Source organism: Chroicocephalus ridibundus, chromosome 7 (genome assembly GCF_963924245.1).
Source record: "Chroicocephalus ridibundus chromosome 7, bChrRid1.1, whole genome shotgun sequence".
In the NCBI taxonomy this organism is placed as follows: Eukaryota; Metazoa; Chordata; class Aves; order Charadriiformes; family Laridae; genus Chroicocephalus; species Chroicocephalus ridibundus.
Window position 1 is genome coordinate 42954245 of NC_086290.1, and position 14294 is coordinate 42968538.

The following is a 14294-nucleotide window of genomic DNA, read 5'->3' on the forward strand; positions in this document are numbered from 1 at the left end:
CTCCTGTTCTCCATTCTTAAATTTGACATACGCTATCAGATAATACAATCACTACTTCTCAAGGATGTGGAGAATATTTTGTTCGAGAATTTCAAAAAAACCACAGCTAATTTACAAGTTAATTTTTAAAATATACTTTTCTCTACACTTAGGAGGTAGTAGTAGCTCGTAAAACACCGGGAACATCTTAACTTTATCAGCCGTTGCAAGCTAAAAAATGCAAAGTTTCAGACCACCCACACAGATGGTATTTTTCATGCTTCTGTATTTGCATACCAGAAAGACTTTCATTTTTCTCTCTCAAAGTACACATGTAAAATCAATCACAAAGCAGAAATCACTGTAAGACTTTAAACCGTCTTGCCAAGGTTATCAAATCATGGGAAACTTGGGGAGCTATGATTTTTATTGCACTGTTTGGGGGTTTGTTTATTCTTTTTTTTGCTGCTGTTGTTCCTCAAGGGAAGTCAATTTCCTAAAGGAATATGACCAGCTGCAACAAAATACCAGGAAACCACTGACCAAGTAGTGCATATAAAAATTTAAGTGAACAAATTAAAAACAATACTGGCTAATTAAAAAGTACCAATGGGAAGTCCAAACATTTGAAAATTCAATTAAAAAATCTCTGGCACCCTTCTGACATGGATAAAGTTGGCATTTGCAGAACAGCAGCTTTCTCACCTGTCTCATTGAGATCCCAGGATCCCACGCTGGAAGGGTTGTTTTTGTACATTGCAATGTTGTTAATTAATACTGAAACACTAACAATAGACCATTGTGTGCATCCAGGCACTTTTTATGAGCACAGGGGTTTTTTTCCTGGCTTCCTGCAAATAAATTAAGGCTTAAGCTTGGATTCACTGTCAACCTGGCATTCCAGTTTATATTAAGTTTCTTTTAATTTGTACCTTTTGTTTTCTCCTCTTGTTGTTTTCAGAGCCTACCTCCTCATTTAAGGGCAACGAGTATTTCGCAGATGCACGCTGGGCAAGTAAATGCCCTGCAAGGTGAGATCCCGGCAAGACACGAGGAGGTATCCATCAAGGACAAGCTGAGAGAAACAGAGGGACTCGATATCAAGGAAACTCTCCAAGATCAGATCGGGCAGTGTTTCATCGAGTGCCGGTGAGCAGAGATAAGCACTTGCCCCTCAGTAAGTCCGTTTGCCCCAAGGAGCCTGATTTTGCAGTTCTTACGAATTGCAAAAATCCATTTTACAGTGGTGATGCCAGTCCCAGCTGCAGAACTAGCTCTGCACCAGTTGCAGAACTAAGGTCCTGAGCAGCAGGACTCCTAAACTGGGGGGGGGGAAACCAGAATAGTACATCACTCCTCGCACAGTCCAGCAGGGCTCAGAGGTCACCTTGAACAACTGACTGCAGAATCAGGTCCACAGACACTGAAGTGGAGATACGTTCAGATTGCATGTTAGCTTGGGGTTTGGCTTTATCATTATAAGAGGCATACTTAAAGTTTAGGAACAGTGACTTTTTTTGTCCCTGTCTGAATGCATAAGGTTTAAAGAGAGAGAATGCAATCTTCCGTGAGGTAGAAGTATAATTATTTGCTGTAGCAAATCACATCACGTCACTGGTACTGCAGTCCAGGTGCCTGCTGCTGGTGTTATCCAGCAGCTGATATGAATCTGAAGCGCTTGAGGCCTGACCTTCAAGACGCTCCCCTAAATGTCATTTCACTTAAGCAGTGCTGCCGATCTCAGTAAAACGTGACGTCTCGGCACAGTTGAGCACATACTTAACATGGTTTTAAAATCAGTCTGACACCTATAGTTCTTTCAGGAAGTTTACTTTAGCTGAAGACATTTTGAGACTGGCAGTTTTAGTAGGGCAATACTGTCAAGCCTTGTACTAAGGAATATAGACTGGTTTTATGATATAGGTAATTTTTTCCAGGATTTACCCCATCCAGTGGGTTTGTATGGAAAAGTAAATTGGGAAGCAGCACTCAAAAGTTCCAGGATTTAGCAGCAAGGTTTGAGCTGCTCTGCAGAAAACTGCTCTGCAAAAACAATTCCAGTGGTTTTGTGCCTTGAGCTGCTCAGTGGTGTTACAGGGCTCACGTTTGTCTGGTGGACTAGTGTCACGTCCATTAATCGTTCAGTCTTTTTTCAGCGTGCTGGACGTGCCTTCAGCATGCAGTTTCCATTTGGAAATACAAATGCATTGTGATGAAGTCCTGCTCTATTTATTCCCTGACTACTTTAATCGGGTTTTGGTAGCTATATGACAGTGTAGTGTTTGTTAAAAAAAAAAAAAAAAAAAAAGCAACCATAAAAATAGCAGTCTCACAGGTCTACCACGATCTGTTTCTCTTCTTTCTTGTACTTTTGCGTCTTATAACCACTCAAGACTCTGGTCTATTTTTACCCCATCTAGCTCTCCTTTAGAAAAAACTGCTGGTTTTACAAACCTCGGTTATTACAAAGCACTTCCCCGTTCCCTAAATCAACCCCGTTCCTAGGGCCGGGGCTGCACACTTCTTGAGCTGCCATTTCCTGCCGCTCCCCGCAACTCCCAGCGTGTTCAGAGGTACAGAAAGATCTTGTTTCCTTTGCTTAATATTACTCATCTAACAGTAATTCTCTAACATAGGTCAATCGTGTCCAATTAACTTGGCTCTAGAGCTTGAGGAGAACTAGCTGAAATACTGTGTGAACCAATAACGATGTTTCTTTAGGAGATTAGCAGAGAACAGTCAATTTCCTAGAGAATAAGGCTGAGCCATAAACCTCTTCAAAGACAGTTACGAGATATTATTAAAAGTAAAATCCATTCCACGGAGATGCTTAACAGCAGAGCCAACCAAGAGCCTGACCAAGCCAAAGGATCATTTGGAGGAAGCCAAAGCCATCGTTCGATCAAGGGAGTTGGAGAGGAATGGCTGAACAAGCAGTTCATCAAAACCCTTGCTACCTAATGTATAAGCAACCTCGGTCTCACGTATCTATGAAACGCTCTGAAGATGTAAGGTGGAGTGTAAGTGCTGAGCTTTCTTACTCAGTTGCCCTTACAAGTGAAATGGGACCTTGTTGCTACGTTTATATCCCAGATGCGCCCAGGGGCCCAACTGGAAGTGAGACTTCAAGGCTATAGGCAGCCACAGTCAGTATCCCAGCATGTAAACATGTGATTAAACAAGTTCTAAGGAATTCTTTAGCTAACCTTTAAGTTGTCTGGTCTAGTCAGGCTCAGTAGTATTGAACTCATCTAGACTTGAGAATTAACAAAGATTAAAGCAGATGTTTGAATATAAGCACCACATTAACTGACCTTGGATTGATTTTCCTGAGCAAGCGATTGTATTAAATGGGACTACGATATACCCACACACAGTTAATTGACGACACTACTGCTTGTAGGCAAGCCTTTAGTCAGACACGTTCTGCTGCAGCCGAGAGACTGAGAAAACAGCTCCCCTCCAACCTTGTAGAATAACCACAGACAGAGCTGCTTCTCCACCCACCCATCTGAAACAATCTGACATTTTAAAAAAAAAAATTAACCAAAAAGCAGTTCTAAGCTAAATCAGACCATTCTGATAGAGCACATTTAAAGAAACACTGCGTGTGCGGGGTCACCATTGAAGGCAGAGGGACAGGCTGCGGGCAGAGCAGCGTGTTTGACCACGCTCCCCGTCGCTCTCTGCTTTTAAATTAACTGCCCAGCATCATCTCTACAAATCAGTAAGGCGCATTTTGGCCGTGACTAGACAGATCATTGGTAAAAGCCATTCTGGTGACTTAGCATAGCGGTAGATAAAATTCTGTCCCCAGTGAAGCCAGTGAGAAAGCTGCCATCAGCTTCAGCAAAGGCTGGACATCACCCACGATTTTCCACTTCATATGAATCTGCCTGAGTGATGCAGTGATTTACAGGACCAAGAGGAGTCAAAGCGAGCTGCCTGACGTCCTGCTCTTCGCAGGAGGCCTCTATTTAAGCGACCGAAATAATTTTCACCACAGACGTATTCACTTGCATCCAAAATACGTAAAAAAAAAAAAAAGTCAGCAAGTTTCTACACACGGGGAGCACATGTGTCACACAGAGCCAAGCTTTCCATGTGGCGCATGTCAGAAATGCTGCAGAACTATCAGGAGCTGTGTCCTTGTGTCCTGCGGAACAGTGGCTAGGTCTGAAGTATCAAGGCTTACATTAATTATTACCTGCCAGGATATATTTTGGCTCTCCACTAAGCCCGTCTACAAAATCAATGGCTAAATGTAGTTTATAAATTATTCTTTAACTAGGCTTTTTGACAGAGTTTACCGTTTTCCATAGTCTATTAAATAAACAGATAGCTAAAGGGGAGCAAAGATTCTTTTGAATAATTTTTACTGTATCTACCCAAAAAAAAAATAATAAACCCAAACTTCTATACTTTATCCTTCAATTGGAAAAGGATGTGATAGGAAATACAATTAGCAGGTATTGTCTTTCAGCACAGCTGCTATTAGATTACAGAAGCACTGAGCATGTATTAAATTTCTCCACTTATAGGAACTGCTATAAATATTTACCACTTTCTTTGCACCAGGGAATATGCATAGCTTCAGTCATTTCAAAGCCCCAGACAGCTTCTCATCAAGATAGGTTGTAAAAAAAACAAAATAAAGGAAAAACCCAAAGGAACAGATTAAATGAAAACGTACCGGTTGCTTATAGTAATCCCACGGCAGAAAAGACAAAATGTTTTTGATAGAACACTATGCATTTTGCAGCCTTACCATCCATCATTCTGTTTATCTGTATTGACTTATACAGAGCTGTTCCGATTGAGCTTGCAAATTATTCACATAAAGCTTTCTAGATTTCTATTTGACCTTGTCCCTGGGCACCATACTAGAAAAGAAAGATAATTTTTTTGAAAGCTTTTTTAAAAAGGCATCATGCAGTGTACCTACAGGCCTCCCTTTTTTTTTCAAGGCAGCTCTATAATTCATAGAGCAGGAGTACAAGTGTTGCAAAATTAACAGCTGCTGTGATTATATACATCTGAGTCTGGATTTTAATCCTGTGACTCCCACAGATTCCATCCGTTATATTAACAACAGCGTTCCATATTAAAATATAGCAATTGCATAGCTGGGGGCTTAGTTTCAATTTCCTGTACTATTCCAGACCAGAAACATTTTTTCTCTGATTTCACGTTTAGGGTTTTTTGCGCTGCATATGCAAAATCTGTCATCGTCGTCTTCTCCGCTCTCTACCCACTGTACCCACCAACAGTTCCCAAATCATGAATCTTGGAGTCATCCCTAAAATAAATTTTAAAAAGGGGTGGGGAGAAAAGGGGAGAAGGATCCCCTTGTTATACAGAAAAAGAGAGTAGTATCTGTGTGTAACAAAAGTCTTCCCTGACAGAAATCAATACAAAGGATAAGAAATCAAGATGAGGTTTTTATTACCAGAGATAGCCTCAAGAATCGCAGGGGAGAGTCTGATACACAGGCTTTACTGTAATGCATCTTATGCCCTCTAGCTGTAACAAATTATGCTGTGAATTTCTTGGAGGATTTATATGCTGCCGCTCAGTGCTCTGGGGAGCATTTCATCAGTGGCATTGCTGACCTAATAACAGGGGATCTAAGTAATAGCAACTTTTATGTACGTTATGTGTTATTCCCACAGATTTGGGGATTGGTTTTCTGGAGGGAGGAGGAGGCGAGGGGTAAATGTGCTTTCATAATAGGTTTACACTTTACTGATTAGCTTTGAATGATCTTCTCGCGCTGCCTGCTGACTCGAGTACTGTCAGGAAAAGAATTGGCCAAGCTTCATGGTGAGTGAATGAGACTCCTTCTTGAAGCCGGGGGGGCTCCTGCACTTTATTTATTCATTTTGAACATTCCTGACAGCCAGCCCAGGCTTTGATGCAGAGGAAAGGAGAAAGAAATAGGAAGTGAGCGTGTTATATTTCCCTTTTTCACCAGACTGTTTTGTTGAGCTGAGTTTACTGCCAATAGGCCCGTTCAGGAGGCTCCCTAGGTAGCGGGGGGTGGGGAAGGAGGAGGCAGGAGGAAGATGAATGGGGAGAGAGGTTTTGCTCTGAAACTCCGCAGAATAGGGAAAGTATTCATTTGTGTCAGGCACTGCCTGTATTACATTTCACACTCTGTACACACTGCTTTTTATGAAGTTAACGTTAACGTGTGTGAAAGCTGCCAGGCAATCCATCAGCAACTGAAGTCTTGCCAACAGGACAGAGACAGATGACGCCTCAGCGGTGCCGAGCACCGACACCCCCTCCCCGTCCCGCCCCAGCTCTGCTTCGCAGGAATCCTTGCTTTAAGCCCATCCGGACTCGTGTCGTTTTTCAGTCCCGTCTCGCTCGCTGTACGTGCCCTCAACCCGCCAGAAGCACCTTCCAGGTAACCAGGGCGTATGGATTGAGGTCTCTACACAGTATGGCAACAGTTCACAAAACAGCTGATAGGAAAAATTCTTAATAACCAGTTCTAGGGCAATGAATGTCTATGGCAGACAGTCCTCTTAAAGAGCGAGCTCCAGTCTGGAAATCCTTGGAACACAATGAACCAGAGACATCACCAGCCCCTTAATCACAGTCCTCATTCCATCCGATTCCCCATTACTCTGGAAAATGCATTCCCTTCTTCCCGACACCCCTGCAAGGGCATTTCTCCTGTAGGAACCTACCCGAAAAAATGCCTCTCTGGTATCTGGTACTTTATATTCAGCCAGGAGTTACTGCCCACAGGAGTCATTTATAGATGGGTGATGAACTGCTCTCTTCCACCTAATCCGCATTGTCATTACTTGTTTTCCCTGTCATCATTAAAGGCTTGTCGTATGCTCACAAGCTACTCGTATGCGACATTCCACTACGGGAGCCAAAATTACCAGCCAGAAGCACCTGTGAGCTCAACGTAGAAATCAGGATATTCTGCAAACAGGGATAAATGAGGAGTTGTCTGCTAATTCCACCAGATAAGGAAGAGCCGAACTAAATTAGAAGGAGGTCTGTATCTGCACCACCTTTTTCTCCTGTCCTTACCTCTTCACTGGAGTCGAATGTATCTTCTCCTACCCGCTTGTATTTTGCGCACTGAAAGCCTACACAAACTAAATGCTTTAGGAAATAACATAAAATTAGTAGAAGCTTCTTCTGCATCACATTCTGCAGCCAGGCTGGGTCGGGTAGATTCTGAGTCTTGTCATTTTTCTCAGGAGAGAAAAGGCAAGCTCTGAATTGTGGAGACAAAGTTCCGAAAGAGGATGGCACAGGCTTGGGCGTCCTCCTCTGCCCGGACACTTTGTCTTCCTGCAAAACCACAGAAATATTAATAGGTACAGTGAGCGGGCACCTTTGATGAATATTGGCTAATTAGCAAGACTTATATGTTGTTCTTTCATCAGTCCTGCTGTAAAGAAGAAAGCAAGCTCAGGAAGAGCTGAAAAATAGTATTTCTTTTTTTTTTAAAAAAAAAAAAAAAAAAAGACAGAAAGCCAAAATATCTCTTCCACAAAGGGGTTATTCCCATTGGTCTCTAAATCAACTGACACAGAATAGTTGGCATTTCACATTGGGACAAGACCTGTCTTTTACAAAGCTTCCAAGAAAGCGATAGAAGAGACGTCTGGTTTTTCTATCAATAGTTTCACCTCTGCTTTTTTTTTGTGACAGAGCTAACAACTTCAGCTTTTGCAAAGGCAGTAATCTCTGTATCATAACAATTAGTGCTGGTACAAAGTGCTCTCTGAATGCCGTTCTCCCGTGCCAAAAGGCCATTCTGCAGGAACAGCTTCCATTTAACATCCGTCTTCCTGAACATGGCTCAGCCCGCTCCCAGATGTTTGACTGTACCTCATGTAGACAGTCAAAACTAGCTTCAGTATCCGACTGGAACACACCACAGCCGTGACAGCACAATGCTCTTGACAGCAAAACCTGTCCAGGGCCCTGCATAAATCTTCTGACAGCTAAACCACGCTGTGCTCCTCGCTGCAAGCAGCCGTGCCACTGAGTCTGAGCTGGTTAGTTTAAAGTGCATCTGTGGGAACTAAAATCCTGCCTTTGGGCTCCTGGGTGAGACAACCTCTAAGACTGATTAATTAACATAATTAGGAGCTGTAAACATTAATGGGTAATGTTCAGGCCTTTCCTAACACATTCTTAAAGCTTCCACTGAGTAGTTATCTATTGACTAATTTTGGCAGACATCTTTAGGGCTGGAGGGAGCAAGGGAATGGAATGCAAATGCATCGCTGGCTTACCGGAGGAGTACCAGAGCAAACAACCCACTGGGTTTCTTTGAACAGAGGGAAAATAAGTTATCATAAACAAGAGGATTGTTTGTGTATGGTGGGGAGGAGTGGAGCCCACAGTTCTGCAACCTGTTTTCCTATTGATTGCAATCAACTGTCTAGCTTTGACAGCCATTTAAAAAAAGCAACCAAACAAAATACCCCACAAACCTTCAGGCCTCCTTCCTTGCTTATGGAACACCACTTAGAATCATACAATCTGTTGGATTGGAAGGGACCTTTAAAGGTCATCTGGTCCAACCCCCCTGCAGTAAGCAGGGACATTGTCCTCTTTCAAAAGAGTGAACCCCTCTAATTCCAAAGGAGGGACAACTGTTATTAAGTCCATCTGCAGTTAATCTACTTTATAAGGTGTCCGTGGATTTACAGGAGGTAGGGGACACCTCTGGAAGCTTCTGTGCAGTGCCAGAAGTTGCCTACTTCAGTGCATGCTCAAATTTACGAGTGTGCTGACATTAATGGAGGCGGCTTGATGGCTTTTGGGGGGATCAGCCGGAAGCCCCTGTGTTCATATATTTCTCATACTTGGTGAAACACAGATAAATCTTGGTGGCGGGTATCTGAAACAGTAAGACCAGTTGAACCCTGGTGTCAGGCCTCCGGAGAGGCATTGATAACATCACTAGTTCTGCTTTCTAAATCACCACAAGCTCTGAAATATGTTGCCTTTCCAGTTTTGTAAGGCTCCTTGAATTTACACTTCAATTTGTGATTGCCGCTTCTGTACCAGGATTAAAAATGTATGCAAAGGACTCTGCTGCTGATGTTTAGTTTTGCTCACTGAACTATCAAAAGTTTGAAATAATTACAGAACAAAAAGAAGATTCTTAAAATATCTCCAGTGCAAATCAAGATTCCCAAGGGGTTTGTCAACATAATTCATCCTCGTGAACTATGATTTCATCACCAAGTTCACCAGCGCTGCACATCAGCACATCTTCACCAGCTTTCCAAATGCTACTATTCCCTTCCAGCAAACTTGCTGAAGGTGCACTCAGTCCCACTGTCCACCTCACCGACAAAGATGTTAAACAGCGCCGGTCCCCGTACCAACCCCTGAGTTGTACAGAAAAATATAGTAGCTGCTTTTGTGATGAAAGACTCAATCATAGGCTTTCTGCCTGTGATGGGGCTTTTCCTCAGCCTCATCTCGCAGGAATGTTCAGAACTTCAAGTATCTGCAAGCCCATATTCATCTGTTCATCAGGCGTGATTTGCATTGCACACCTCTTGCCGTGCTTGCATGCAAATTATGCATTAGCCGCATTAAAAGCTCGTTCAGATCTGAACAGTCGCACATTAGCAAAGCCATAATGAGCATGGTTCTTCTTCAAACCAGTCTTTCCTCCTCCACTCTTCTCCTCAACCTGCTTGCTTCTAAATTACTTTGCCCAGAAAGACTTAACCTTTTCCCCACCCCATTTCCAGTCCCGGTTTCTGTCTCTGCAGTTTTCAACTGTAAAGCTCTGACCACTCTGGTGACTGTAGACCAAAGGCAAGTTGCAACTTCTTTTTCTAAATCTTGGGAGCAAAAGGGCAGATCCAATTAGACATTCTCTTTTATTTAGCATAAGCAAAATTAGGAAATCAGGAAAAACCTGAATCACACGAGCCAGTATTTTCAAACCTGTATATCCTAAGTTGAATATGGAACATCTAAACTTTCAGCCCAAATGGTTAATACCTTGACAAACCTGTGATCCACTGAGAAACAGAGCTTTGTAATGGATAGTGTCAAGCCGTGACACCGGGGAAGTACTAAAACCAGAACTGGAAAATGAGCACAGCTGGGTTGGTGCTGTCAAGCCCTGCCCAGTGCACTGCAGAGCGTGCACAGCTGCTCACATAAGACAAGAGCCAGGATAAGGTTAATCATGAGAGGTTAGAATGCAAGAGGAACCACAGCCAGCAGATACATGAAGACACGTGAGAGACATCCCCCATGAAGCCCCAGATAAGGCAGCAACAGATGAGAGGAAGCAGGTCTTGCACCACCTCCCCCCCAGTGCTGCCAGTGACTGGGCTTTCTGAGTGCCATTTTAGGTGCATAACTTTTTCAAATATTTGATTGGGATCCATAGCCTCCCCATTACAGGCCAGTTTCAGCAAGTTAGGCAGTGTGGGGTGGAGACAGCCATAGGTGCAGTTCTGCATGGACAAACAGGACGCCTCTCTATTCTCTCACTCTCACGCTTGAGAGCACAGTATAACATAGGAGTAAAACGGATGCAGTGAGCAAGGCCAAAGCAATCAAGGAATCATTTATGTTGGAAAGACCGTTAAGATCATCAAGTCTGAGCAGAAGAGCCTCAGTGCGCAAATTTGGTGGTACAGCTGCTCTTCAGCAAGGAAAAATAAGAGGACCTTGTCTTAGTACAGAGCAAGTTGCTCTGTGCTGTCCTGCTTGTCATTTCGAGCCCCGTTCTTACAGACATGCTCATCCTGAGCTCTGTTCTGTAGGATGACTTCCCGACTTCGTTTGCTTTTTACTTTTTGTAGCACTACAACAGTAACACTGACAAATTTTTGTTAGATCCGCTTTTCTGCCTTCCTGAAATGGCTGAAAGTGACCCACAGCCCATTGACCTTGAGTCCAAGCCTCCTGCTTAGCATTAAAGCTCCTAAAAATATTCACTCCTTTAGATGTCTAGAAGTCTGGAATCAGCTTAAATAAATAGCATTACTCGGAGTCGGTCCCACTTGCAAAGAAGAAAAAAAAAATCTTGTAACTAATTAGTTCATTTTTCTAAAGTACTCATACCCATCTATAGTAATACTTAGGAATTAAAAGTCTGAAAATGCTAAGTGTTACCAGCATAATGCAACCAACCCCCCACCGATATTCACTCAAGGACACTTCCCAAACATGCGATTTATTTGTTGTCATAGATACTTACACAGACACAAACATCAATTACATTCAGGGACTCAGACTTGCCAGCAGCTTATTATAATACAGCTCTACATGTTTTAAAGACTGAATTGGGGTTTTTTTCCTGGAAAATCCTGCAGTAGTGTGCCCTATTCAATGGGTGTGGGTTAGGTTGCGGTTCTCCCACACAGCACTTTCTTTATTCCCTTCCCTAGCAGAGTCCTAATGCAGCAGACGGGATTTCTGAAGGCAGGAACAGACAAATGGGGTGTTTAACGTTGGTAGCTAGGCCTTGATTTTCACCTCAGAGATGGTTTCTGTTCCAGTAATCCAGCTCGAAACGTACCTTGGCCCAGTGGGGTCCGCTGTGCCATCTGATCTATTCTTGGTTTGGCCAGCATAGCATAGTCCTAATCAATAAGAAAGGAAGAATGGAATGAATCCCAAGGGAAAGAGGAGGAGACCCAGCCCAGCTATTTTTTTCTCCCCACTGTGACAGGGAGAGGTATCTTCTCCAGCAAGTTAATACAGAGCAGGCAGAAGAACCAATTTTCCCACTTCCCCTTTTCCAACAGCAGAGTGAATGAAGATCTGCTGGGATACAGGAACAAGAAACAGACAGAGAAAAAAGAAACTGAAGTCCCACTGGTGCCTGGCGGAAGGACAGAGAGGCACTGAAGAGTCAGTGCCTGGCACAGGAGAAGTGTTTGAGGGATATTCTGGGAAGAGAAAGACTAAGGAAAAGCTTAGAAGTTAAGGAGAATAAAAAGGAACATGAAGAACAGAGCAGTGGCTCCCAAGCTACAGCCCTTGCTCCACAGAACGATCTCTTTGGAGAAGCAAGCAGAGGAGGTAGAAAAGACATTTTCAGCCTTGGCTCTGTAGAACGCAAAGAAGAAAGGAGGCAAGTGGGGAAAAAAGAAACATGGCGCGGACCGACACAAGCGGAGCAAAGGGGTAGCAGAACCAGTCATGAGGAGCCAGAGAGGCAGAATCAGAAGAGGGATGAAAGAGGCACATAACTGGAAAAAAACCCTCCTATAAGTTACCAATTTGAAAAACAGGGACAGTTAGAACCAATGACTCATAGAAAATATTAAGCGTGTCCCAAAGAGCAGTCCTCAAAGGTGTATGCCAGCAAGCAAGCTCAGGTAGATACATGAAAAACGACTTGATTGTCAGGATGCCAGATTTGACCATGGACATGATGAAGGCATGCAAGTGATGGCTGAGAATGAGGTTGTGAATAACAGCCTCTTATTCTTTCTTGCAAGAGAAAAGGGATATGTTTAATTCTGAAATACAGTTGTTTCACTGTTTTCACTGGCAGTGGGTTTTTTGGAGTTTACGTACTGGGGAGTGTAGCAGCAGAGCACTGAGGCTGATGCAGGGCATTGTGGCTTCAACGTGCCGGCATGTTTATTTAACAGACTGTTGACAAATCACTTAAGCGCTGAATTTCAAGTGAATTCCACACCCAGGAGACCTGCATCATCTGGCGTAGAAAATCCAGGCTTACACTGAAAATTGGTGTAGTATCTACCAGACCGCTGAGAGAGCTTCCCCTCCAGTCTCATTTCTCCTGGCCCTCCCTCACCTGTACCTTGGACAAAACAGCTCATCTCTTCTTGAGTCAAATGTCAAATACACAATTAGACTCAGCTGCCATAAGGTACCACTAAGGTTGAGAGCTCAGCTTCAGTGAAAGTAGGTTCTTAGGTGGTTAATAAAACATCCAGAGGCGTTTAAATAGAATGAGTTTATGCCCTTCAATGGGGGGCAGAAGTCAAATTCCAGTATGGGGAAACAGAAATGATGAGGAGTCGAGGGGGAAGGAGGACATAGGCAGCAGAAGCAGGTTATAGAATCACAGAATGGTTAGAGTTGGAAGGGACCTTAAAGATCATCTGGTCCAACCCACCTGCCCTGGGCAGGGACACCTCCCACCAGACCAGGTTGCTCCAAGCCCCGTCCAACCTGGTCTTGAACCCCTCCAGGGATGGGGCAGCCACAGCCTCCCTGGGCAACCCGTTCCAGTGCCTCACCACCCTCACAGGAAAGAATTTTTTCCTAATATCCAATCTAAATCTACCCACCTTCAGTTTGAAACCGTTACCCCTTATCGTCACCAGCCTCTATATCTCCATAGTGGACTAGCTGGTACATGTGAAGGGTGCATGAGGCAAGGCAATTTTTTTCCATTGATTATTTCCCTTGAGAGGACCCACAGTATCCCTTTGCTAGGTGGGCGGCATGCCGCGTGGTTTGGCGAGCATCTAGGTAAACTCCTCCCAATGTTTTGGGAGGTTAGCGTTAAAGTTGGTCCATCCAACTCCTATATTGGATTGAATCTTGACTTAACACTGAAAAGGTTTGAAGGTAGTATTTCTGTGGGCAGAACAAGAACTCGCCTGAAACCTGAGTCTCATCCACTCCATCCAGAGTCAATATGTTTCAGTTTTACTGAGAATTTCAGCGCAGGGGAGATTAGTCCGACTCCATCAAGCAGGTTGTTTTTATTATCCAGGTCAGGGTCCGGGGCTTTTAAGTCATGCTGCATTTCAGCCCTGTGCAGATACAACAGGAAATCTAATTATTTATAGTAATTCACTTTAAACGCACCCACCTAATAGCATCACAAGCTAGCTGTGTTTTGTCTGCTGTGTCAGGCATCACTAGGACTCATGCAAGAGCAGTATGAAGAGTTACCATCCCGGGTTGAATAAGAGACATTTAACAGTGCGTATGAAAGAGGTTGCTAGCTCTCCTTAGGCTCTACTTGCACAAAATAACTGTATCGACATAGTACCATTCAGTAAGATACCGTACCAAATACACTATTGTTTGACTTGGGCAAAGAGCATAGAACCATAAAAGAGCTGGTTCAGTATTTACCGGGATATTTATGTAATACCAGGAAACTGCATTATCCTTAACTAAAACCCATTCAGGTGCTCCCCTTTTCTCTTCTTAGAGTGTCTGACTGACCCAGTAGGCTTGGAAAGGAAGTTTACTCTCTTCTTTTGTATTCTCCATCACACAGGGAGACTGGCTCTTTCCTGCAGATTTTTCTGGAAAGCATCTAATCCAGCAAACAGTTTTGAAGAAGCTGGTTT

General features: G+C 43.5%; 1 protein-coding gene across 2 annotated transcripts in view; it reads left to right on the forward strand.

Moving 5' to 3' along the window:
* The window catches only part of IQCA1 (IQ motif containing with AAA domain 1), a 109195-nt gene that overhangs the window by 28421 nt on the left and 66480 nt on the right, over positions 1 to 14294 (forward strand). For both annotated transcript variants that reach the window (XM_063341289.1, XM_063341288.1), the window contains exon 6: positions 941 to 1128. In XM_063341289.1, coding sequence (XP_063197359.1) covers positions 941 to 1128 — 188 coding nt within the window. The remainder of the gene's footprint in view (positions 1 to 940; positions 1129 to 14294) is intronic.